This window comes from Mus pahari, chromosome 1, assembly GCF_900095145.1.
Source record: "Mus pahari chromosome 1, PAHARI_EIJ_v1.1, whole genome shotgun sequence".
Taxonomy (NCBI): Eukaryota; Metazoa; Chordata; class Mammalia; order Rodentia; family Muridae; genus Mus; species Mus pahari.
Window position 1 is genome coordinate 35694302 of NC_034590.1, and position 25063 is coordinate 35719364.

At 47.5% G+C, this 25063-nt stretch overlaps 1 protein-coding gene and 1 pseudogene across 3 annotated transcripts in view; one reads left to right on the forward strand and one right to left on the reverse strand.

The window, feature by feature from the left end:
• Positions 1–25063, forward strand: part of Otud7a (OTU deubiquitinase 7A) — a 291717-nt gene that overhangs the window by 252791 nt on the left and 13863 nt on the right. For all 3 annotated transcript variants that reach the window (XM_029543856.1, XM_029543858.1, XM_029543857.1), the window contains exons 7-11: positions 2730–2831; positions 8001–8128; positions 8953–9068; positions 12872–12999; positions 14981–15130. In XM_029543856.1, coding sequence (XP_029399716.1) covers positions 2730–2831; positions 8001–8128; positions 8953–9068; positions 12872–12999; positions 14981–15130 — 624 coding nt within the window. The remainder of the gene's footprint in view (positions 1–2729; positions 2832–8000; positions 8129–8952; positions 9069–12871; positions 13000–14980; positions 15131–25063) is intronic.
• Positions 15265–16629, reverse strand: LOC110328571 (annotated as a pseudogene).

Genomic DNA, 25063 nt, shown 5'->3' on the forward strand with positions numbered 1-25063 from the left:
CCCCTCTCCCCTGCTCCCCTTTTCCCTACTCCCCTCTCCCCTATGCCCCTCTCCCTCTCACCGCTCCCTCTGCCTTTCCTCTCCCCTCTCCCCTTTCTCCTTGCCCCTCTCTTTCTCTTTTTCTTGGTGTATCTCTGTCTCTCTGTCTATCTCTCTGTGAATATCTCTGTGTGTCTCTCTCTCTCAGCAGAGGTTTTAGCAGCTCATTATAAATGTGAAAAGCATTAGGTTTACTAAACTTCAGGTCTCTGAGCAGTAATGCAGAGCACTGAGAGAAGTGTCCACCTGAGGCTGCCTTCCCACCATCCCTGTGAGGTCTGGGGGGCAAGAAGATCTAGTATTGAAATGATGATGATGATGCTTGCTCTGCTGTGAATAATAAAGTCATTTGTCTCTGATCTAGGAGCCTTTATCCTGTGCCCAAGAAACTATGGCAGGCTGGCTGTGTATATTTACAGTGTTCAAGGTGATGTCTCATATACATCTATATTGTGAAATGACTACCATAGCTGTGTTCTGTAGAATGCCCACCACCTCACACAGTGGCCATTTATGGTGAGAGTGAACATACTTAAGATCTCTCTCATAGCAGATTGTGAGTGTACACTATGGTTTTGTTAGCTATGGGAGCCAGGCTGTGCAGTAGATCTACAGAATTTACTCATCCTGAATCACTATTAGGGTATTCAGTTCATTCACATTTAATGTACGTGGTTTTAACGTATTACTATTTAAATCTAAACCTGTCATCTTGCCTTTTTGTTGTATTAGCAGCCCGCCTCCTTTGGAGTTACTTAAGGGTATGGGTTTTTTATTATTCTGTCTTCCCTTCCACTATGTTGATAGTTTGGAAAGATGTTACAGGTTAGAAAAATGTGCCTTTGCGTTACTGCAGTTTGCCTGTAAGCTGGTATTTTACCATCTGCTGTCCAATAGAAGGCCTTAGACTTTACCTCACATATACAGACTGCTATAATCAATGCTGTAGCTGACATCCACATTTGTTGTAGCTTCACATATAATTTAGTCTCCAAGCGATGTTGCTAATTATACAGTAATCACTATTCACTTACATTTACCAACATTATTTGTCTTTCAAGTTTCTTTATTCCATGTACATACTCTGCTTCTACCCAGGGTCATTTTCCCGCCATAATTAATGCTTGTGCTGCTGGTCTAATGATAATGAATTATCTCTTCCAGTTTATCTGAGGTACAGAATTCCATATCATTAATTGTTTCCTTTCTGTAAGAAACCCCACTGTGTGAATGCCTTTAGCATGTCAGTCGAGAGGGAATCCACATGCTCAGTATGTGGAGAGCTCCCTTTGTCACTGTGGTGCCTCCCTGAGTGTTTAGAGCTTTAACACCTCGTCAACATTTTGCCCTCCCCAGCCTGCCGGAGTGCTGAACAGGGGTATTATATCTGTGCGTACGTCGTTTCTGTGTGGTTATAAATGCTGTTACATTTTTATCATGATTCTCATGTATTATTGCTAGCATGTAGAAATACAATTGATTTGTGAATATTGATCCTATATCCTATGACCTTTACAAAATAATTATAGTATTCTGCGATTTCTTTTGGAGTTTCTACATATGCCAATATTTCATCTAAAAATAAGGCTGTTACCGCTTCCTTTCGAATCTGTGGCTGCAAGATGGTGTTCTTAGCTTCTTTCACTGGGAAGGTTCACACAATGGTAAGAGTGGGCAGCCTGGGCTTTCCCCTCACTTAAAAGAAAATCAGTCATGCCATCCCCATTCAGAATGCTCCAGGGGCTTTACAGATGCTCCTCGTCAAGTACAGGTAGTCCTCCCCATTGCTAGTCTCAATCACAGATGTGAGTATTGACTTTTGAAGGGAGTCCTTCCCATTGCTAGTCTCAATCAATCACAGATGTGAGTATTGACTTTTATTATTTTCCATTCATGTTATGATTTTTGAACTGCTTCTTCTGTAGTTTATTATGATGGGTTATATTAATCTATTTTTAAGTATTAAGCCAACTTCTCATCCTTAGCATCAACCTTACATGGTCCTGCTGTGTCATTCTTGGTGTCTATTTCTAAGGACTATTAGTTTACATGTTGAAAATGTTGCTGCATATTCATGAGTGCTTTCTGCCTATATATTCTCCATCTGGTTTTAGTGTCAAGGAGTATATTGTATAATGTTGGTAGGTTGGTAGGTTGGTTGGTTGGTTGGTTGGTTGGTTGGTTGGTTGGTTGGTTGGTTCATCCGTCTTTGAAATAAGATCTCACTGGTCAACTAAGACTGGCCCCAAATATATAGTCCTCCTGCCTCAACCTCAGGACTGACTACAACCACATGCCAACTGTGCCCAATTAGGATTGGTCTGACTATGATTCAATTCATTCTCCCTGAAACTTGTTCTGAGCATTACAGTGTATACACTACCTTGGCAAAGCTCACCGATAGAAATTTAACTAACTTCAAGGAGGCATGCACATCTTACCTGCTTCTGTGTTCCTTATTCTCCACCATCCATCTGCTTATCTTAAGTACTCTATAGACGCTAAGACAAACTATGTAACTTTGGGTCTCAGGGAAAGAAAAGCTTATTTTTGCCCCAACCCCAACCCATTTTTTTCCTTTTGGTTTGAGAAAAAGAAATCTTTCATGCACAGACACACTTGCTCGTGCATGTACACATGCCTGTTCTCTGCCTAAAGAGCATCTGTTCTAAAATGAACTTCATTTCCAGGTCGCCTGAACTGGTGGTCTACTGTGTGCACAAGCTGTAAAAGGCTTCTTCCTTTGGCCACGACAGGAGATGGGAACTGCCTCTTACATGCCGCCTCACTGGGTAAGCACCCTGGCACCAACAGAGGCCAGCAGGGCTCCAGATCTGTCTGATCAGTTATCAAGCAGAGCCTCCTATGCTGATGTCATCTGGAAGGATGCCTTTGACATCCTGGTCCTTTTGGTCTGACTGGGTTGATGATGAGACAGAACAGTATGGAGTAAATACCTGCCTCGCTAGGAGGCCTTGAGCAGGAGCTCCTAAGACAGCAGGTAGAACAGGGTAGCCTGAGGCAATCTAAGAGGACTTCCTGGATGATGCTGTATCTTTTCTGAAACGTCAAAGAGTAGAAGTAGAAGACACTGTAGGCAGGAGACAACACAGACAAGGCACAAAGGCAGAAATCATGGGGTTTTCAGAGGCAGAGATATGCAGAGTAAGACTCTAGCAGGAAGACCTGGGAGCAGTGTGTGCAACAGGGTAGTTGGGAGCTGCCTGTAGACAGCAATGTATGATGATAAGGTGTAGGGTGTAGCTACTCAGGTAATCACAGTCATATACACAGCATATGATTCACTACCTCCCCCCAGGGAGCTACATCAGCAGATTGACAGGTGTGTTTGGCAATACTAGATAACTCATGCTGGACTTCCTAGAATCTCTGTCCGCCCCTCTGGGACCAGTCTTCCATGCACAGGATTGACTCCATGTGACAGACAAATCTAGTTTTGTACCAGGGGTCTAGACATCGGGCCCATAGCTCTTCATCAATCCTAGAGGATGGTCTCTGTCAAGGGAGCAGGATCCCTGGATAAGAATATGGCCCTTATTAGGCCAGGTATCTTCCCAGTTAAATGTGAGCTGAGCCAGGGCCAGGCCCACACCTGATTTAGACCATCATGGGACCTGCTAGGACAAGACAGGCTGAGGGGGACACTGAAAAGAATTCTGTGCATCTCAGAGTGCCTCAGCATGTGGCCCAGAGAGCCCCAGAAGCCTCAGGACCTAGAGTAAGATCATAGGTTTGATGGAAGCAATGGGAATGGCAAAGGCATTCAGTTCCTGATCCCTCCCCGCAGCAGGTACAGTACATTCTGCCACTGCCATTAGGCCAGGTGTGGTGGTGCATACCTTTGATCCCAGCACTAAGGAGCAGATAGCTGTGAGTTCGAGCCCAGCCTGTTGTACACAGTGAGTTCCAGGACAGCCAGGGCTACACAGAGACCTATGCCCAAAAGCAATGACAAAAGCAATGCCTAGAAATGGACTCAGCCTCCCTCGGGGATGCGCTCCCTAGCAGACGGCCTGATCCCAAAGTGTCAGCCCTAAAGATACAGACACATGAGCAGCTCTGAGTGAACGCATGGGGTGATAGCTAGACATCTACATGTATATGCAACAATAAGAAAAGGTAAGAGGCCGTGGATATGAGGAGTGCAGGAGGGAACCATGGAGGAGTTGGAGGGACAAGAGCAAGGGGGAAATGATGTAAATACAGTACTCATATGAAATTCTCAAAAAAGAGCTCAAAATTTTAAAGCATGATTTAATTAAAATTATTACTCAAAAGTTCCACAGCTCAAAGCCGTAGGGACCGAACATCAACCACCTAAACTCATAGGGAGAATTGGTGCACAGACCCTGACAAGAATCTGTTTTTTGCCTGTCAACCCACTTGCAAGCGTCCACTGTAGTTAAATACACTGAGACTTGCATGTTCCAATACAGCAGTTGACAGTGTCGTGAATTATGGAACACTTGAAATGTAGTTGCTACCAATTGAAGCGCTACATAATTCTAAAATGCACCTAGATTTCAAAGGCATCATATAGAAAACAAAACATAAAATATCTTATTTATTCTTAATGATTATATACTGAAATTTTTTTGATATGTTGAACTACATAAGATTTGTTATTAAAACTCAAACAATTCTGCTTTTTTTTTAAAAAGTTAATCACTTTATTATAATGATCACAAATAAAAATGGTTTTTAAAAAGTCACACAGCTATATTAAGGTAGCTACTCAAATATTATGCAGCTCAAACTCTTTGTATCCCAGTAAATTTCTATATGAAGTTTTATACTCTCACTATCAACTACATATTTATGGAGTTATCTACCACAAAAAGAAAAAGAAACTATGACAAAGTTGTAAGAAGAAAGAAAGAGAGAAAAGAGGGAGGAAGGGAGGAAGGGAGGGAGGGAGGGAGAGAAGAAGGGAGGGAGGGAGGGAGAAAGGTTGGTTGCAGGTTGAAGGGAGGGAAAAAGAAAGAATTCTGCTCATGAGAAAACTAATTATCATCCCACCCCACCCCACCCCAGCCCCATGCAGGCTGCTATCAACACTGGCTCATATCATCTTCCTGTCTTTTGTCAGCTCTTCAAATGAAATTATATTCCTATTATACACATCCAAATCCAACATTTCCTACTTAATTTTTTCAACATGCCTTTTTTATTTTAATTAACAAATAATAATTGTACATATTTCTGGAGAATGGCCATCTTAAAATCCCATTAAGAGTTTCCTGTGCCTTTCTCCGGGAATGTGATTCGGTTATTGGACCTTATTTGTTAGAACATTCAATACTAACTGTCTTTTCAGTTTAGTCATATAAAACCTGGAGAACAGATCATGAGTCACCCTCTTCTAAAAGCTTCTTTGCAATCTCGGAGCCCACAGGCCCTTTGTTCCAGTAAGCCTGGGTACCCCTAATCTGAAAATCCAAAATCTCAGACGTTTGGAGCATCAGTATGGCACCATAAGTGGAAAATTCCACAACATAAACTTTTATGTACAAAATCACTTAAAAATGTAACAGAAAATATCATTAATCTGTAAACAAAGTGCACAGGCAATACCAATAAACTTTATATTTTAAATTTGCATTCTATCCCCAAGGTTTCTGTGTATGTCAGTATCCCAGAATCACAAACTCTCCTGACCCCAGGCATTTTTGGAAAGTGGTACTCAACCTGTACTTTGCATTTTGGGCTGACACAGCAAAACGCCATACATCCAGGACTACCCAAAGAATCCATGATAGGATGGGTACTGTGGGACCAGCTGCTGAGTGGCCTGACACTGAACAGGGTCATTGGGCACACATAGAAACAACAGACAGTGGCTACAGAGATAGCTTAGGCAAGAACCAAGGTCGGAGTTTGGTTTCCAGAACCTCTGTTGGGAGGCTCACAACCACATGTAACTCCAGCTCCAGAGAATCTGACGCCTTCTTCTGGTCTCTGAGACAACTGCACATGAGTGTATGCATGCCTCTGTGTGTGTGTGTGGGGGGGGGGGTTGTGCATGCACACAAATAAAAATAAATTCTTTTTTAAAAAAATAAATGGCATTTGTCCTGGAGCCCGGGAGGTAAATACGTTTGAGACAAGGAAACCCTGTAGGAGAAAGGCCTTAAAAGAGGCTTGGAAAGAGCCTGTCCAGGGAATACCAGGTGAGGAAACATGTCTGAAGACGAGAACACGACAGTGGTAGTCGCTTCTCTCCATCCGTGCTGTAGGGAAAGACAAGAGCCTGAAATGCTACAATGCCCACAGCAGTCTCAGATTATTGCCTAGCAAGGGTTACAAGCCTGCAGTCAATTCCAGTCACACTCTAGAGCAGTGGTTCTTGTCTTCCTAATGCTGCAACCCTGTGATACAGTTCCTCATATTGTAGTGACCCCCCAACCATAAAATTATTTCCATTGCTCCCTTCTAAAATTACATAATTCTAAAATGCACCTAGACTTCGAAGGCATCATATAGAAAACAAAATATAACTTTGCTGCTGTTGTGAATTATAATGTAAGTGTAAATAGCTGTGCTTTCTCATGTTCTTAAGTGGCCTGTGTGAAAGGATCGTTTGGCCCATGGGTTGAGAACCACCGCTCTGGAGGCCTGTTTCTCCTCTGCCTCCTCCCCTTTGTCCTGGTCCTAACCACCTTTAGCTCTTGTCCTTTTTCAAATGCACCAGTGCCTGGGAAGAACCTTCTGCTTTGCTTGCCAACTCAGCTCCCTCCTTCACCATTTGAAGCTCTTGCTGGCATCTCCATCCATTCACACAATATTGAATGCTCCTGGCACCCTCTCCCCTCCCCACTTTGTCTCTCCTTGTGTTGTGAACATTGTACATTATAAGCTCATTTAATAGATACCTCATTTATAAGTTGCCTATAATATATGCTCTCAGACTGTAGGAAGTTTGTTGAGCTATGAATATTCTCAGCAGCTATAATGGATGGATGAGGCGTGGGCAGTAGTTGAGTGGGCAAGACAATGGATAGATGGTGAAGAGATGGACAGACAAATAGGTGAATGGGTGAGTGAGCAGGTGGGTGAATGGATGGGTGGTAGAGAGGTAGGCAGGTGGGTAGATGGTATAAGGGTGAGGGTATGGATAGATGGAAAGTGGGTGGATGGGTAAATGGATTGATAGATGAGTGGATTATAGAATACTGAGTGGGTACATAGATGACATAAGGATAGAAGGAAGGATGGATGATGGATAGATGGATGGAAGGATGGATAGATGGAAAGTTAAGTAGGTAGTAGGTAGATGGATGGATAGATGGTAGAAAAGTGAGAATGAGTTGGTAGATGGATAGATTCTCTTTTTTTCCTTTGTCGCTATATGGCTGTAGCTCATTTCAATGATCTTCTCAATGGTTGAGTACCCTGACCATGTCCCAACCACCCACAGTATGTCCCTAAGAAGTCCCTGTTATGTCCCAACCATGTGCAGTGGTACCAACTGATACCACTGCTCAGAGAGCCGAGATGTCCTGTGCTAGGACTTCACACATCGTTTCTCGTAGGCCTTAGAGAAGCCAGGTCACTATTGGCCATCCAGATGCGGGACCCTCCAACTTGTCACCAACTTGTCCCCAGAGGCGCTTTCACCCAAACACAAGACAAATGTTCACAATGGTGAACCTTAGGCCCCAGAGAGAGGTAGCACTCAACCTTTAGCTGCCCTTGTTCTGTTAGGATAGGAAGTGCCACTTCGTTCATATATCTAAGCTGATGGGAAACATATATAGCAGCATGGGGGGGGGGAGCATCCAAGTCCATGGTAAGACTAAATGGCTTCCTGGTATGTTAGTCCCTTCCTCTGCACCCATGTGGGAGGTCAGCCTGTTCAGCTGTGGCCCTTTGAGTCTCCTCGGGCTCATCTCTTCCTCTTGTCCCTTCCTCCTCTGCCCCTCATGGCCTCCCTGCTACAGGAATGTGGGGCTTTCATGACCGGGACCTGGTTTTGCGGAAAGCTCTCTACACCATGATGAGGACGGGTGCCGAGCGGGAAGCCCTGAAGCGGCGGTGGAGGTGGCAGCAGACACAGCAGAACAAAGAGGTTGGTACCCGCCTCTGCTGGAGGCAGGATCCACATCAGGTGCAGCATCCGGCTATGCTACAGTCCAGGGGAGCCCTTACAACAGTCCAGCCCAGGGGGACAGCAGCACGTGCCCACTCAAACCTCCCGTGCTGCTGTGGTTAGGAAAGCCACCTTCCTTTACTTCGAGTGCCCCGGCATGGATAATAAACTATACAGTCATGTACTGTTCTGTGAAGCTCTTGAAGCCCTCAATCCAAAGGAAATCTAGCAGCTCCAAGCCATGGTGACATTAGCACTTTGCTCCACTAGGAAAAGAATCTGCCTACATTTGGGGTAAAATGGTGTGATGGCCCTTTAAATTGTCCATCCATCAGCCTCAGCCAGGTTCACTCATTCACACACACACACACACACACCCAGGAATGACCTTGATGATTGGAGGACTCTCCAGTTCTGAAATCAGGGGCTGGAATTTCTGAAAAAAACATACAGGGGGGCTGGTGAGATGGCTCAGTGGGTAAGAGCACCCGACTACTCTTCCGAAGGTCCGGAGTTCAAATCCCAGCAACCACATGGTGGCTCATAACCATCCGTAACAAGATCTGACGCCCTCTTCTGGAGTGTCTGAAGACAGCTACAGTGTACTTACATATAATAAATAAAGAAATACATATTTTTTAAAAAAAAAAAAAACATGCAGGGGACACTTGCAGATATGTCCAGTCTGGGTCCTAACGGGGCTTAGGCCAACCCGGGTGGCTTGGTACTACTGCCTTTGTGGGAGGAGGAGGTGAGGGCAGGTGACAGAGGCTGCCTCCTGAACCAGCTTCCCTTTGCGCCAGTCAGGGCTGGTGTACACCGAGGAGGAATGGGAGCGAGAGTGGACAGAGCTGCTAAAACTGGCCTCCAGCGAGCCTCGCACACACTTCAGCAAGAATGGCAGCGGCACAGGTGGTGGGTGAGTGCCACCCTGCTCTCCATGGGTCTTCCAGGGCCTCAAAGAGCTTAGGAGAAGGGGAAGTGACCCTGCATGCTACCCAGGTAGCAGAAGACAGTGAGTGTTCATTGCAGATGAGGCTACATGGGAGAGGGGAGGCTGGACACATGTATCCAGGCTCCTACACGTGATCTCAGGGGAGCTGCCCAGTCTGTCTCCCTCAGGCTCATCATACAAAGCAAACAATAGTAGGTGGAAGACTCGGGACATGGCCAGGCCTGGAGGTAGCCTGTGACAGTGGTTGTTGCCACAGCTGTCATTGCCTCTCAGGGTATGAAGACACCAGCTGCTGGCTGTTTGTGGAGTTTTTCCTTAATCTTTTTAGTTTGGGTTTCAAGTCACAAGGAAGGCAAGAGATCGTCAAACCACCCCCAGTGCTTCCCAAATGGATTCCGTGGATATCACGCACGCTCCTAGCACAAAGGCCTTGTGCATGCCTTCAGGAATAGCTTGATCATGCAGGTCAGCTCCAGTATCCCACTGTGGGAATGAAGGGCAGGCCAGACCAACAGGAGCACTGGGCCATAAAGTTTTAGAAGGTGCATGCTTTGGGTTTTTTTTTTTTTCTCATCGGTCCTGAAGGAAAGGTGTCACCCCAGAAAAGGTCTCTGACACAGCAAGAAGAATGAATACTGACACCCAGAACACAGACACGCATGTCTCCTGGCCAGCCTCAGCTGTGTCTTCTGAGGCATCCTCTGTGCTCTAACCCCACACCCCTGCTACCTACTGGGCCTAACCCTCTTGAGGTTTCAGCTGGAGGACAAATTCCAGCAGAGCCCACAGAAGCACCGTCTAGAACTGTGTTCCTACATGAGAGCCTTCAGTGCAGAAACACACCGTTCCGTGGGCTGCTTGTTGCTTTGTTGTAGTGAGATCATGGGTCAGCACCAGGAGTCCAGACAGACATATTTGAGCATCTGAAGACTCCGTTCCTGAGACCTTAGCTCTTATCTGTTCCATGCCCTCCAAGTCCTGGGTGGCTCTTCCAGTCCAGTGTCTCCTTCACTGTAGGACTTCCCACACCTGCCAAGGAGAGGATAAATGTCAGACAGCTGCGGGAGGACCAAATCTCTTCTGGTGAAGCACGGGGAGGAGGGGGAGGAAACGAGTAATAACAATACGTATGATGGTCTGTTTTCCATTGCTATAACAAATTACCTGAAATTAGGCACTTCTGAAGAAAAAAGTATAGTGTATTGTTTAGAGAATAAGAAAAAAGAGCATACAGTTCTTTTAGTGTTTTTCATCGCGGTTGAATCTTTGGATATGGAGCCTACAGATGTAGAGATTTATGATTTGTGAGGGGGTAAGGTGTGAGTATATGAACATTCTCATGTGTCCAGACAAGCTGCATATAGAAGCCCAAAGTGAATGACTGGTATCTTCCTCAGTTGCCCACCTCTTTTTTGCAGTGAGTTCTCTCAGTGCACCTGGATCAACCAAGTCAGCTGTCCCTGGGAATCCCATCTCCATACCACAGTGCTAGGACTGCAAGCAGCCACCATACCTGCCTGCTTTTGTTGGTTTTATTTCATTTTGTTTTTGCCTCGGTTCCAAGGATGCTAACCCTGACAGTCACACTTGCACAAGGACTGCATCCACTGAGTCATCTCTCCAGCCAGAGCTACTTGTTTAAAGCAGTATATGTTTCAAACATTCTTCCACTCTCTTTCCAAAACAAACACAAACACACACACACACACAGAGAGAGAGAGAGAGAGAGAGAGAGAGAGAGAGAGAGAGAACTCTATCTTCAAACCATTAGGTAAACAAAGCAGGGTAGGCTGTCTGAAGAGGACAGGGGAAGAACACATAGACTGTGGCAAGTGCCAGGGCCAAAAAGGGTGGAGAGGGAAACTTTTTTTTATTTTTTTATATATTTTTTTCGAGAATCCCCCCATTCCACGCTCCCTCCCTTCTGGCTCCACGAGGGCACTTCCCCACCCACCCACCCATTCCCGCCCCACCTCCCTGGCATTCCCCTACACTGGTGCATCAAGCCTTCACAGGACCAAGGGCGCCTCCCTTCCCTTTGATGACAGACAAGGCCATCCTCTGCTGCATATGCAGCTCCCAGGGACTAAACCACTGACCAAAGAATACACATGGAGAGGGAAACCTAAGGGTTGGCAGTGCTGGGGATGGCAGCAGAGATGAGAGACCACGTGCAGGCCAGGAAGCAGATCAAATGCTAAGAATGGTGAGGTATTTCCAGGTAGTTTCCCACTATAGAGCAGAGAGTTATCAGTAGGATGAACTTGGTCAAGATTAGACTGGAGTTAAAAGTATTAGTGAATCTGGCATGTCCTGTGGCAGCTGTGGTAGGTGATTCACACACGGGGGGGGGGGGTGAATTTGGTCCATCATCTTATGCCAGGGAACAATGAGGTGATCCAAAAGAGTGGCAAGGAGAAGTCATAAGGACACAGACCAAGCTGATGTAAGTGACAATGGCCAAATCAATGTGTTTGAGCATCACGATATCACAAATGGATTATAAACCATTTAATGAAAGTATAAAACCAGAAATCCACGGTGCTGCCAACAGGCTTGGGAAGGAGTGGAGATGTACAGAGGTTCCAAGCTCCCCTGTGAAACATATGGTGATGGCATACGTGGCCTGAGCAGCTCAAAAGGTTGTGGCTGGAAGAAGAGCCAGGGACCAAGGCCCTGCCACTGTAGGACAACCTGCATATCACACCACCTGAGAGGACAAGCCCAACGTCATGGTCAGGCAGTGGAGAGACTCAGAGAGACTCAGACTCAGAAAGTGACACAAGACACCTGACCTGTGCCTGTGTCTCAGAAGTGCTTCGGCTGTGGAAACACAGAGCATCGTTGTAGGCTGAGGGAGCCCTCAGCAGAAAGCTCACGACCCTGAGCTGGACCCTGGATCCTGAAGGTGTTGGTGGGACCCCTGTGAGCAGACCTGGTGGGCAGATGTCAGCTCTTCGTCCTGGTGGCTGTGTCCTGGTGTGTCAAATGTGGCTCTGTAAACAAAGAGCACTTGGACCCCTCTCAAAGTAAAGAGGTGGCAGGCTGGAGAGTAACTTTTAGGTGGTTCTGTGTGAGTTTTTGTGACCTCTGACTGCTGCCACAATTTGGACTATAAAGTTCGTTGGCCACCAAAGAAAAAGGCAAAATAGGAAGAAAGGAAGAAGAAAAAAAGAAAAGAAAAACATAATACAACATCGGATCTCCCCCAAAGGTGCATTTCTTAGGATTTACAGCCTGGAGTTTTTTCCCTGCCATCCCAGCCCCCGCGGCTACCCTTGTTCCCTGGATGTCTTCAAGGAATTGATTCCTGGAGCCCCCGAGTATGGAAAGCCAAGAACGTACTACCTCCTGCTATACATTTGTCATAGTGTGTAGAGAGACTTACACAAGGTTCCGTCATCTAAGAGCTCTGACTCTCTTCCCTTGGAGGGCGGCCCTGTTGTTGAGGGACATCTCGGTGACAGTCTTCTGCCCTAGTGTCTCACAGCCTGGATGACAACTCTACCCCTGAGGCCAGGCAGGAGCTTGGACCCAGGCTGGGGAGGGTGTGAGTGTGAGGCTGTACATTCAAACTCCTCCTACCCCGTAGGCAGAACTCAGGCAGGCTTCGCGTGATCGCTTCCCTGGAACTGTTCCTAGAAGGGTCCTCAGATTCAGGTAGGGTCCAGTGTTTCGGGGTGCTTAATCCCTACAGAGTCTTCCTGTCTATTCTGGCCTCCAACCCATCTAGTCTCGTGACAAGCTCTCTCTATTGTGTTCCCTAGTGTGGACAACTCTGAGGACCCCGTATATGAAAGCCTGGAAGAGTTCCATGTCTTCGTCCTCGCCCACATACTACGGAGACCCATCGTGGTGGTGGCAGACACCATGCTAAGAGACTCCGGTGGAGAAGGTAGGATCCTCAAGGAGCCACAGTGAACAGTGACCCAGGAAGGGTGGTATCTATATGCATATAGGCAGAGTCATCTTGTCCCTCTGAGACATACACAAAGATAGCATCATTTCGTGTGTTTCTTCCTCCAGGGCAGCAGCAATTGCTCCTGGCCACCGGCCCTGCATGACACCATGAGGTGGCCATGAAAAGTCTGGCCAAGCACCACAGATCCCTCCAAAGGCCCCAAGCCCTGTTCCAGAGGTCCTGCAGGGTAGAATGTCAGAGAGGAGAGGAAGGCAGGCAAAGGGCAGAGGTTCTGGTGGGTGGTGGAGAATCTTCGGGGTAGGCAAGCTGCTGCTGCTGTCTGTCCACTGAGACCCTGGCTTGTGCATGACTTCTCCTTGAATGCCCCCTCCCTCGGCCTTTCGCAGTCTTCCCCAGATGGATAAGCACACTGATGCTCAGGATGACCAGACAATATCCCCATGCAGGTTTAGCCGGAGATGCATATACCCTCCCTCACACGTCACCCCTAAGCCGGAAGCTTCTGGGAGTCAGCTGTAGTAAGAATGCCTGGGATGCCACAGGGTTGGCCGTGCTCTGAAGAGTCAGAAACGACTCTGGAGAGCCAGGAAAGCCACCCCCAGATCCTTTCCCACTCAGCAGACCCCACTCCCAGCGCTCTCTGCAGTGTGGTTCATTTTTCCAATCTCCTTGGTAGCACCAGTGCAATTCAGTTCCCCTTGCTGCCATTTCTTCTGGTCGGTCACCTTTTAGACGACACTGTCCACAACATCTCTTTACTACAGCACTCCAGTCAACAAGTGACCTTGTGACATTTCACTCAGCTCCACTGAAACTTTAATCTATCCCATACATCTCCTAGAGTCCTGCCAATAAAGCATCAGTTTTCATGCCAGAGAAAAGACAGCATGGTCATGGCTTCTGTGAGGGCAGAGGCCACAGAACATGCATCCTGCACAGCATTCCTGTCTTCCCTGGGCAGAGCCAGCAGCCCTCTGTAGCCTATCCTCGCTTCCTTTTCTTTAAAAGATTCTCAAAGCAGGATCCTTGTATGGGTAGAATCATCCTGCCCAGTACAGACTGAGTTAAGGAGGCGGGGAAACTAAGAGATCCTCGGAGAACATTCTAAAAGGCCCTGTGCTCTGCAACAAGGAGGGCGCAGTCCCCACTCTGAGGCCAAAGCAATATTCTTCATGGTAAAAACCCAGCTGCTAGGCTTGGGGCGTGGCTCCATGGGTAGACTGCTTGCCTACCATGCAGGAAGCCCTGGTCCCATCCCAGCACTACATAAAGTAGGTATGGTGGTACATGCCTGTAATTGCAGCACTCAGGGAGGCCAAGTCAAGGAAACTGCAAGTTCAAGGCCATCCTCTGCCACATAATGAGTTGGGGCTGCATGAGATCCTGTTTCCGTGAAGAAGAAAAAAGAGAAAAAGGAAAAGAAACAGCTACTGCTTCCGGCAGCTGTTCACAGAAGTGTTCTCAGGCTCCTCTTCCCTCACTACTCATAAGAAAATGAACAGGGTGGTATCTAGTCACACAAAGATGCAGTCTCCACTTCTCCTGTTCCACCTGATCTACAGCTCAGTACCGGTGCTCGCTGGCTTGACCCTTCCTGTTCCATAGTCCTTGTTATCAAAATACACACCAGACACACTCAGGAAATATAGGTCCTGCCTGGTGTGTGGACATTTCAGTGACACCGGAAGAGAAAGGACAGCGTGGACTTCTAGCCAACCACCCTGGGTGTGGTCTTAGCTCTAACCCTGCCACTCTTTGACTGTGGTGTGGCTCTCAGGAGCAGGCTATCCAGACAGATCACTATGGAAACTTCTAGTCCTAGCCCTGAGCACTAATTCTGCTCCCCTGTCTCCTCTCCCCGCCACTGACCCTCCCTTCCCTTTCTCTGCACTCCCTGCCCTGTTCTCCCCTGCCCTGTTCTCGCCCCCTTCCCTCCCCGTGTCTGTGTCCATAGCATTTGCACCCATTCCATTTGGAGGGATCTACCTGCCCTTGGAGGTACCTCCCAACAGGTGCCACTGCTCACCCCTGGTTCTGGCCTACGATCAAGCGCACTTTTCAGCCCTAGTGTCCATGGAACAGAGAGACCAACAGAGAGAACAAGGTTTGTCCGGCTCCTGAGACACAGTGGGGTAAGGTGATGTGGGGGGCGGGGAGCACTGAAGACGTGGTGAGTGTGAACAACTGCCTAGAGGCCATGCACTGCAGGGATCAACCATGGTTTCTGCATAGCCGTGCTCAGTCGGAATGCAGATGTGTTAGAGGCGATGGCTCACCTAAATCACATTGGAAATGAGTGACGCCACTGCCCATACTTGGCTGTTGACTTCTGTCACAGGCGTATATAAATTCTCTATATTTTAATTAACTTTAACTGACACATTAAATCAAGTGCACCATGTTGTATTTCAGTGTACATGCTGAGTAGTATTCTAATCAGGGGAAACATACCTATCTTCTCCAATATTCATCACTTCTTTATGTTGAAAGTGTTCAAAATCCTTGCTTCTATCCTTTTCATTTATTTATTTATTTGTTTATTTATTTATTTATTTTTACACAAGTGTACCTTTAATCCTACCTAGGGCTACACAGAGAAGCCCAGTCTCAAAGAAAACAAAAACACCTAGTCATGTTACACAGGTAAAATACTCCTTTCTCGTGTACAGAACACATTGAAGTAGAGCATCCCCCTGAACAAAGAATAGCAGGCATTCCGTAAGCTCCCAAGGAAACACAAACCACAGCCTTGAAAGAGTTCCTTCTCCTCCCGGCAGTGGTGGCACACACCTTTAATCCCAGCACTTGGAAGGCAGAGGCAGGTGAATCTCTGTGAGTTCAAGGCCAACCTGGTTTACGAAGAGAGGTCTAAGACAGCTAAGGCTATTAGATGCTCTCTCTCTCTCAAAACCCAGAAAAAAACAGTTCCTTCTCTAGAAGGAAAGAGGGGTGGGAGAAGAGACAGAGACAGTGAGCATCTAAAACCTGACTCTATAGGACTTAGCATCATCTGAAACTCTACATCCTTTGCCTTACAGCCTGGGTTTGGTTTCTTTGGTCCAATAGACGTAGGTCCAGGGGTGTGCACCACGCAGTCTACCTCCATCTTCTTACCCCGCAAAGAATTGATGAAGGCTTGTCATTCTGTTGGGTAAAAGCGCTAATAGACATTGATCTTATTCCGAATCTGTTTGGGAGTGTCTTGATAGTAATTCTTCTCATCCCGGGCCATGGCCTTATAGTCTTCTCCATGATTCTCCACCACGTACTAAACATAGTCGATGAGGTCCCGAGACAAAATATTTCCTTTCTTCTCTGGGAGGCCGGCTTCTGCCTCCAGATCATTTGCCATGTAGGACTTCCGTACACGATCAGGTCTCTCCTCCGTGTCTACCTCCATGGCCTTTACCTTCCTCTTATGGAGGGGAACTGCCCTGTTGGGGTCCATGGCCAACCCCATCTCCACCAGGTTCTGCTGCACGGATTTGGTGTGGTCCATGGCGCTGCCTTCCAACGAGCATTCCAAGCATTCCAGTTCAGACGCCTTCAGTTGACATGGTAACTGAATTTTTGCCTCTGAGTCTTTCCCCTAGCCTTGGGCATCTTGCAAACTGCCAGACCAGCAGCTCAAACCCTGAATCACACTCTCAGAGCTGCGTGTTAATAGTCCACCTTTTCAAATGCATGCTGTCTGTATCCTTAGAGAGATTTTTTAACTCTAAAGCTAATTATCGCTAATGCTCTGTATGAGTTTTTATGTGGATGCAATCCACCTTAGATGGGGACAAATTCCCTTCAGAATTTGTGCAAGCTATGGCCCAGCACTTAGTTTGCAAATAGTTTTATTGGAACACAGCCAAACTCATTCCCTGTCATTTTCCTATGGCTGCTCCTGCAATGGGGTAACAAAGTGTGTGTAACCTGCTGGCCTCTGACTTTAATTTACTAGCGCTGTTCATGCCCACTCCTGCTGTAATCAGCTTTTAAACCAAAAAAGACAACACTACCTTTGATCATTCTAGACAGCCATTTCAGCACTGCTGCGCTGAGTGGACCAGCGCCATCTGCTGCACAGTGCACACTTGCAGCTCTCAGTAAAACACACTGGGTCACATTTATATTCAGTGTACTGTCACTGCTGGCAAAGAGGGCTTGGTCTTGTTAGCTATGAAGGATGTGTGAGTGTCTGAGAGGGAAAGACAAGGCTTTGTTACTGCCACTCTTATTTTCAGTAAAGACTGAGATTTCCCCACAGGACTGAGGGTCAAGGAGATGGCAGGCATGTGTTCCTGCCCTCAGGTATGGTTCTAGGAAACACCAAGTGGTTGGTTCAGGGCTTCCACTAGCAGGAAGCTCGGGGTGTCCATCCTCACCCTTTACACCGAGTAGATCAGAGCCTCTACATCCTGCCCCTTCCTCTGGACAGCTGGCAAGGTGGGGACACAGACACAAGTCCAGGGCCCTACCTCCTCCGGCCCTTACTGCATGCCCTTCCACATCTGTTCCTGCCTGATGGTCAGTCAGAGAGTCAGAAGATCTATGGGATGGAATCTGAATCCAGGCAGTTGAAAGAGCCCTTGCCCCCTCTCGAGAAGCCAAATCAAACCCCAGCTCGCATGCCAATGAAGCCAGAAACAGGTCCCGGCAGCCAGGGTAACAGACTGCTTGTCACTCACTCATTACCACTGATCACCAAGAGAGACTGTCCATCGTTAAAGTCTGGGAGGAACTGTGCTTTTCCCCATCTCTCTGTGTCCAGTGGTGCCTGCCTGCTTTCCTGGGGTTTTGTTCTGCTTCTGTTTTGGAATGGTCTGAGATAAGGACTTCCTCTGTTGTCCAGGATGACCTCCAAACCCCTGGACTCAAGTGGTCCCCCTGCTTCAGCCTTCCAAGTTGCTGAAACCATATACACACAAAGGTTGCTTGCCATCCTTCATCCTAGCAAGGCAAAAGAAGCCTCCATCAGGATGCGGCTTGAGCCAGGTCTGGGCCCCCTTGTCAGCAAGAGTCCCTGAGGTCAGCCTCCATCAAGTTCATGGTCTTGAGTCCCTCCAGATGCCTTTGTGGTGGCTGTAAAGCTGTCTGTGTTACTGTATCCCTCTAAACGCAGAATGGGAGTGTTTCACCTTAGGGGACAAACTTTTCCAAAGAAAAGTTTGGAAAGTTTTTTCTGGCCCCAGAACACAATGCAGATAAGTGGCTCCCTGGGTCCTCCCAGAGTCCCCATGGGTCCTGCCTCCAAGGCCACTGTGTGCCCAGAACTACACATTCCCTCTGCCAGTCCCCAGAGGCCAGGTTAGAGCCCTAGAGAGGATGCAGTCTCTACAGAGAATAAGCATTTACCAATAGATGCTCTGCCCTCACCCAAGGGAGACACTGCAGAGATGCCCATGGCTAGATGACATTCTGAATGGCCCAAAGCCTGAATATATGGTCCCTGTGTGTGGCCTTCCCTACTGTAAGCACTCACCAGTCCTGTGGGGTAGACTGGCAGCTTCTGGACCACAGCGAGATTAGAAGGTACCTCCCTTTCTTCCACATAGGTCCGCTGTAGGTCTGGACCTTAGTAGCACGAATGGTTTTCTTTCCTTGTAATGTTGAAAAGATTCCCCTTTCTGCCTCAAGGAAATACTTCCTAGCTTCTCCTTGCTGGGTCGCAATTCCACCATTGCTGCTTTGTGCATTGGAGCCCTAGATAACGGGAAGGCGTGCACAGGCAGTCAGGCTGACAGCCCAGGCGGCTACTGACAGCAGGCAGCTAAAGACGGTATCTACTGTGTGGCTTTCAGATAAAGGGGTTCCTGCCTCACTGGTCCATCCCCTGTGCTGAACCCTAACCTGGGGCAGCAGCAGCTGAGCTGTGGAAAGCTGGGGGAAGGGCCTCTGTCCCCTGCTCCCCACATTAGCCTGAGGTCCTATATCTTGCGATGCAGGAACAAGAGTCCGTTTCATGAACACGCACCAACCGCCAGATCTCCGCAGCCCTCATAAACTTCTCTTTTTTTAGGGAAAGGAACCCCAGCAGGCCATGGTTCAAGGAAGACATGTGATAAGCGTTCTGTACACTGCACTGTTAGTCCAATGGCAAGGGCAGTAGTTAAAGAAAGGGTGATTGGAACTGGCCTTGGCAGTCAGATGTGATGTGGGGGAGAGGGGGCACCCAGAGACAAACTAGCATGGACAAAGGTGATAGGCCGCTGTCGAGTGTTGATGACCTAGCAGAGCAGGCCCACGTGTCCTGCCCTTCCTCAAGGACTTGTGCTAGTATCTTACGTCCGCTAGGCTGAGCTCCCCAGCTTGACATTTCCTGGTTATGGAGCAGCCTGAGAAGCGGGTATAGTGGAGGAAAAAGGAACGGTCTGCGTTTCCAGACCGTTCCACTGGGAATCTTACCTCTTGCTTGCAGTGCCCATTCATCCAGGGAGAAGCCCAGATACAGAAACTGGACCTCCACCCACAGGTCGCATCTGGAATCACTACAGCTGGCTGCTAGGCTCTCAGCCAGATGAGTGGATGTCAGAGGGTCGCAGCTGCTGTCTGTGGGTGCAGGCTCTACCTAGTGGTCACTCACCCTCTGTCCAGTTCAAGATTCAAGAGTAGAGTGTGCCCATGCCCTGGCAGTGGCCCCCTAGCAGCTGACTCAGTGGCGCAGTCCTCTGTTTCCAAACCTGCTGCAATTAGATTTCAAAGTAGAGCTTCCCAGACAGCTGCAGAGCTCTGGGTCCACCCAGCCTTCCAAACCTACAGCTTAACCAGCAGCTCTGCGCCTGGGCAATGCTGGGCGCTACCCCAGAGCCACCCCACTTGAATGAAGCGTGACACTACCTACAAACCCCCATCAGTCCTCAAAGATGAGGTTCTGGAGCTGGAAAGATGACTCGGTTGCTAAGAACACTTTTTTTTGCAGAGGACCCACGTTCAGTTCCCAGCTCTCTATAGCTCACAGCCACCTGTAACTCCAGGTCCTGGGAAACTGATGCCCTCTTCTGGCCTCAGAAGGTACCAGGCAATCGTGAGTTAGATATGCAGGCATGCAGATATTCACAACATGCACATAAAATTAAAACCAATCTCAAAGATAACAAAGTTGAGGTCCCTTGGCGTCACCATCCCCACCCGATCCATGACATCAGGCTGCTTGCCTGTTCTGGTTTTTTTCCCTCACGACACACCCTTCTGCAAGAGCTTCCAGCGAGGCTAGGAAGCATCATGGTAGTTTAAATGGGAATTCCCCCAAAGGCTCACATGTTTGAATACTTGGTCCTCGGTTGGCAGAACTGTTTGCGGAGGGTTAAGAGGTATGGATTTGTTGTAGGTGTGTCACTGGGGTTAGGTTTTGAGGTTTTAAAAGACATGTGTGGTTCCCAGAACTCTGAATCTGTCTCACGGTTGTGGATCAAGATGTGAGCTCTCAGCTGCAGCCTGGACTGTAACACTGAAATAGTAAGCCACATTACTCACTTTCCTTTCTGAGGTGCATTGGTCATGGTGTTTTATCACAACAGAAGCAAAGTAACTAAGACGGGCACCGCCCACTGAGGAATAGTCAGAGCTTCAAGGTCACCGTAGCTCCCCATTCAAGCCTTTACATGATGGAGGGCTGCTGCAAAAGAGTGTTCACTGCATGAAGCTCTGCTCACTGAGCTGCTCTGCCAACACAAGAGCTATGCAGGAAGAGACACGGCCATTTGGCGACAGCTTCCACTGTCAGCCCACCCAGCGCCCAGTCATACTTCAGAACAGGCTCAGGTGGGTCACTGGCCAGCCAGCAGCACAAGAGGGCATGAATGGAGGCCTCCCCACTCCTGCTTATAGTTTCTTCAACATGTATTTGCTTGATAAATAAGATGCGACTATGATACATGCCTTGAGAGTCTTCACAGAAGAAATGGGGAGGGCACTCACTTCCTGGGGCCATGGCACCACGGTGGCTCTCAGGCCTCAGGAGAAGGCCACAGGAAAGATGGGCTTGAGACTTGCCGCCACCCTCCTGTCTCCCACCATGCTCACCCAAATGGAACCAAAGATTTGAGGCAGGTGGGATCCTGAGTATACCCCAGGGAGACCCAGCGTGTGCCATCCCAGCCAGAGACAGGAGTGTCGTCGGGCCGCTGCAGCTCATCTTCCCTTCTTGATAGAACTCTTTGCCTATGTAGTTAGGAGGGTTTATATTGTATTTTATCATATGAGAAGTTGCTTCATGGCTCCAGTGCAGGAGTCAGGGTGGGCCGACACTCAGCACCTCTAGATAAGCAATGACCACCCATCAAACCCCAAGTATAAAAGACTTGAAGTCATGTGCCACCTGCCCAACAAGTGTATGTAGTTGGGCAAGAACCAGTCTCAATACCAAGAGAACCCTGGGGATTGACGGGTGAGATAGTTGTCTTAGTTAAGGTTTTGTTGCTGTGAAGAGACACCATGGCCATGGAAACGCTTGTAAAGAAAACCATTTGTTTGGGGGATGGAATACAGTTCAAAGGTTTTAGTTCACTATCATCATGGCAGACATGGTGCTGAAGAGCTGGCTGAGAGTTCCATATCTGGGTCTGCTGGCAGCAGGAAAGGAACCCACTAGGCCTGGTTTGAGCTTCTGAGACCTCAAAGCCCACCCTCTGGTGATGCGCTTCCTCCAACAAGGCCACGCCTCCTAATAGTGCCCCTCCTTATGGACCTGTGAGAGCCATTTTATTCAAACCTCCACAGTGGGTATTATATAACCCAGCCCCCTGAGGGGGAGCCCGGCAGCTTTATAGGTAGGAATGTGTCCTGCTGGCCAAGACTTTGTTGGAAAGGTTCCCTGAGTCTTGTGGACATGGCTCTGGAAAGTTTAAGATGAAGTGTGGGGAGGGCATGATCTGGAAGGTAAGAGCCATTTGAAACTCATGGGGTGTCCCTCAGATTCAAGGGACCTATTGTTACTACATTTAGTGGCTTCTATCATAGAGTAAATTGGGGGCTTGGGTCTTTGAGAACCTACCAAGCATCGCTTTTAAAAGTTGCCTTTGGGTGTAACAGGTGGCAGGAGTAGGTGGTGACCGGAGCACTAGGAAACGCATGTGTCAAGTATGTGCAGACCACCAGATACAGCATACACTGGCCAAGGAAGTTACTGTTAGGGCCCAGAAGTTTCTCCCTTTAAAAGTAAGGCCATGGTCCTACAACCTCCTTCAGGGACAAATACCCAGGGCCCAAAGACCAAGGTCAAATCATTGCAAACAGGCCCAGCTCACAATACTTCAAATCAGACTTTTCAACTACAATTGTGAAGAGACCCATTCAGTAGAAACCATACTTGGGATTTTGAGGTTTGATCCAAATAGGCCCACCTCCCTCAAGCTCCACCCTCTCCCTCAAATCCGCCTTTTCCTGCACCACCCTGGAGTTCAAACCTTCAACACTCCAAGGGCCATGTCCTAGCTTAGTTTTCTATTACAGTGATAAATACTATGACCAAAAGCAAGCAACTTTGGGGGAGGGGTTAACCTGACATTCACCTTACAACTCTCCATCACAGAAGGAAGTTAGGACAGAAACTCGGGACAGGAACCAGGAGGCAGAAACTGAAGCAAATGCCGTGGAGGCGTGCTGCTTGCTGGCTTGCTCTCCACAGCCTTCTCACCTTGCTTTCATACCATCCAGAAACACCTGCCAGGGGTAGTACCACCACCTATGGATTTGGCCCTCACACATAAATCACAATCAAGACAGTATCCCATAGGCTTGCTTACATTCAAATCTGATAGAGGCATTTTCCCAATTGAGGTTCCCTCTTCACCTGATTACCCTAGCCTGTGTCAAGCTGAACAAAAAGGAAAATGGCCAACCAGCAAAAATGTATCCTTTCTGAACTTGACACAAAAAAACACATCAGTATTAATCCATAACCTCTCTTTTCCTGTTTGTCCTCAAAATTGTGTTACTATTAATATAGAACATAATATGACCTTAAAGGTCCTACAGTCCTTAAAATATTCAAACATATTAAAAGTCCAAGTTTTCTTTTACAGTATCCAATGTCTCTCAACTGTGGGCTCCTATAAAATTAAAACTAAGTTACATACTTCCTTATTCCAAGAGGTACCACTAGGTACATTTGCAATCAAAGCAAAAACCAGATTCCAACAGTGTTAAAAACTCAGTACCCAACATCTGGGATTCACTAATGCTCGTCTGGGCTCCAAAATGCCTGGGCAGCTCTACTTCTCCACCACTGCCATCCGGTACACACAGCTTGTCTCATAGCCTCATGTTAGCACTGTCCCACATCTGCTGCTGTCCTTGGTGCTCACACCACAGCTCTGGCATCTCTCACATGCTGGTGTCTCCATGGTAGTTGGTCTGTATATCCACCAATGGCCTCTACTGGCCTCTCTTCAAGGACCCTGACCCTGCCACATGATGCCAAGCTTTGTCCCCTTCAACCCTGCAGCTTTCATCTCACAAAACTCAGCATCATAGGAGACCCTTACACGTTACCATGTTCAGCTTCCAGCTTGAGATGCAGCCTTGGCTCACTCTGGACCACAGCTTCTGTGTGGTGACCCTGAAGAACTACTTCCAGAAGATGTCACCTCTATGATGCTGGCGTTTTAGTAATCACAGCTGATTTCTCAGCCCCAACTAAACAGCATCAATCCCAGTAAAGCAAAAGTTTCATTTCAGTGGCTCAGGTCTCTTGTTAATCATAACTGATTCTTCATCTACAGGTGACCAAGAATGACATGAGTGGCCTTAATAGAGTCTTTGCTTTTCACTGAAACGTCACAAGCCAGGCCTCCATCATCTGCATTTCTTTCTCGACACTCTTAATTTCCAATTTGCCATAGAACCACCCGTTAAGCTCTGAGTAGTCAATAGCTTGTCCAATCCAAAGTTCCTAACATCTCCATAGTCCTCCCCAATCATCGTGGTCAAGTGCACCACAACAGTACCCATGATTCTGGTACCAGTTTCTCTCCTAGTTTGCTTTCAGTTGCTAAGAAGATACCAAAACCAAATGGTGGAGGAAAGGCATCTTTTGTTGGTTTGGGGGGTTGTTTTGTTTTACTGTTGTTTGGTTGGTTAGGGTTTTTTGGGGGAGGGGGTGGTTGGTTGGTTGGTGTGTCTGTGTCTGTGTCTGTGTGTGTCTGTGTGTGTGTTGCTTGCTTATTTTGTTTTGACCTACACACCATGGTAACAGTCAATCACTGAGAGAAGTCACAGCTGAACTCAAAGCAGGAGCCGAGCCTGGAGACAACTGAACTAGAGGCCATGGAAGAGTGCTGCTTCCTGGCTTGCTCTCTATGGCTTTCTCAGCCTGCTTTTGTTGGAGTTTGTCAAAAGACCTTCACTCACTAAGACCACAAAGACTGCTGCCATCGCTGCAAAACACATGAAGATTTTTATTATTCCAACATGTTGGGGACTCCCCTCTCAGCACACAGGCCAGAGGAAAGACCCAGAACAAAGAAAGAACACACTTTTTATACCTTTGTAAGGGACAGATTTGGGTAACAGGGTTTTCATTGGTGTAGCAAGTAACCCTTTCAGGCATTGGTTGGTTTGTATAGTGACTAAGCAACCCTTTGGCCTAGTCCCTCACTTTGCTTGCCCCCATGGTGGGTTATTATGATTTGGTCAGCAACGTAATAGTACATTTTGAACTTATGGGTCAGCTATTAACGTCACAGCTATTAATGACAGGGGAATTCTTACAACAAGGTCAGGTGGCTTGTGGTCTTTGTCAGAATTCAGACTGGGGCAGGGAGCAGGAGAATTGCTAATCTTGTTACGGTTATTTCTCTGAGAACAGCTAATATTGTTTTGGCAGCTTATAATCTCAGTCATTTTGACTGCTGAAACTATGTTTTTACATTTGTTTAGTCAGCCAGCTTCCTTATCTGGCTCTGCACTTGGCCTGCTAGTACAGTTTAGAAAGCCTTTTTCAAAGGAGAAAGGTACTTTCTTACACCAGGGGTAACACAGTCTGCTCACTGGGTCCTCCAGCCCTCCCAATCAGTTAGTAATCAAGATGATGTCCCGCAGGCTTGTTTAC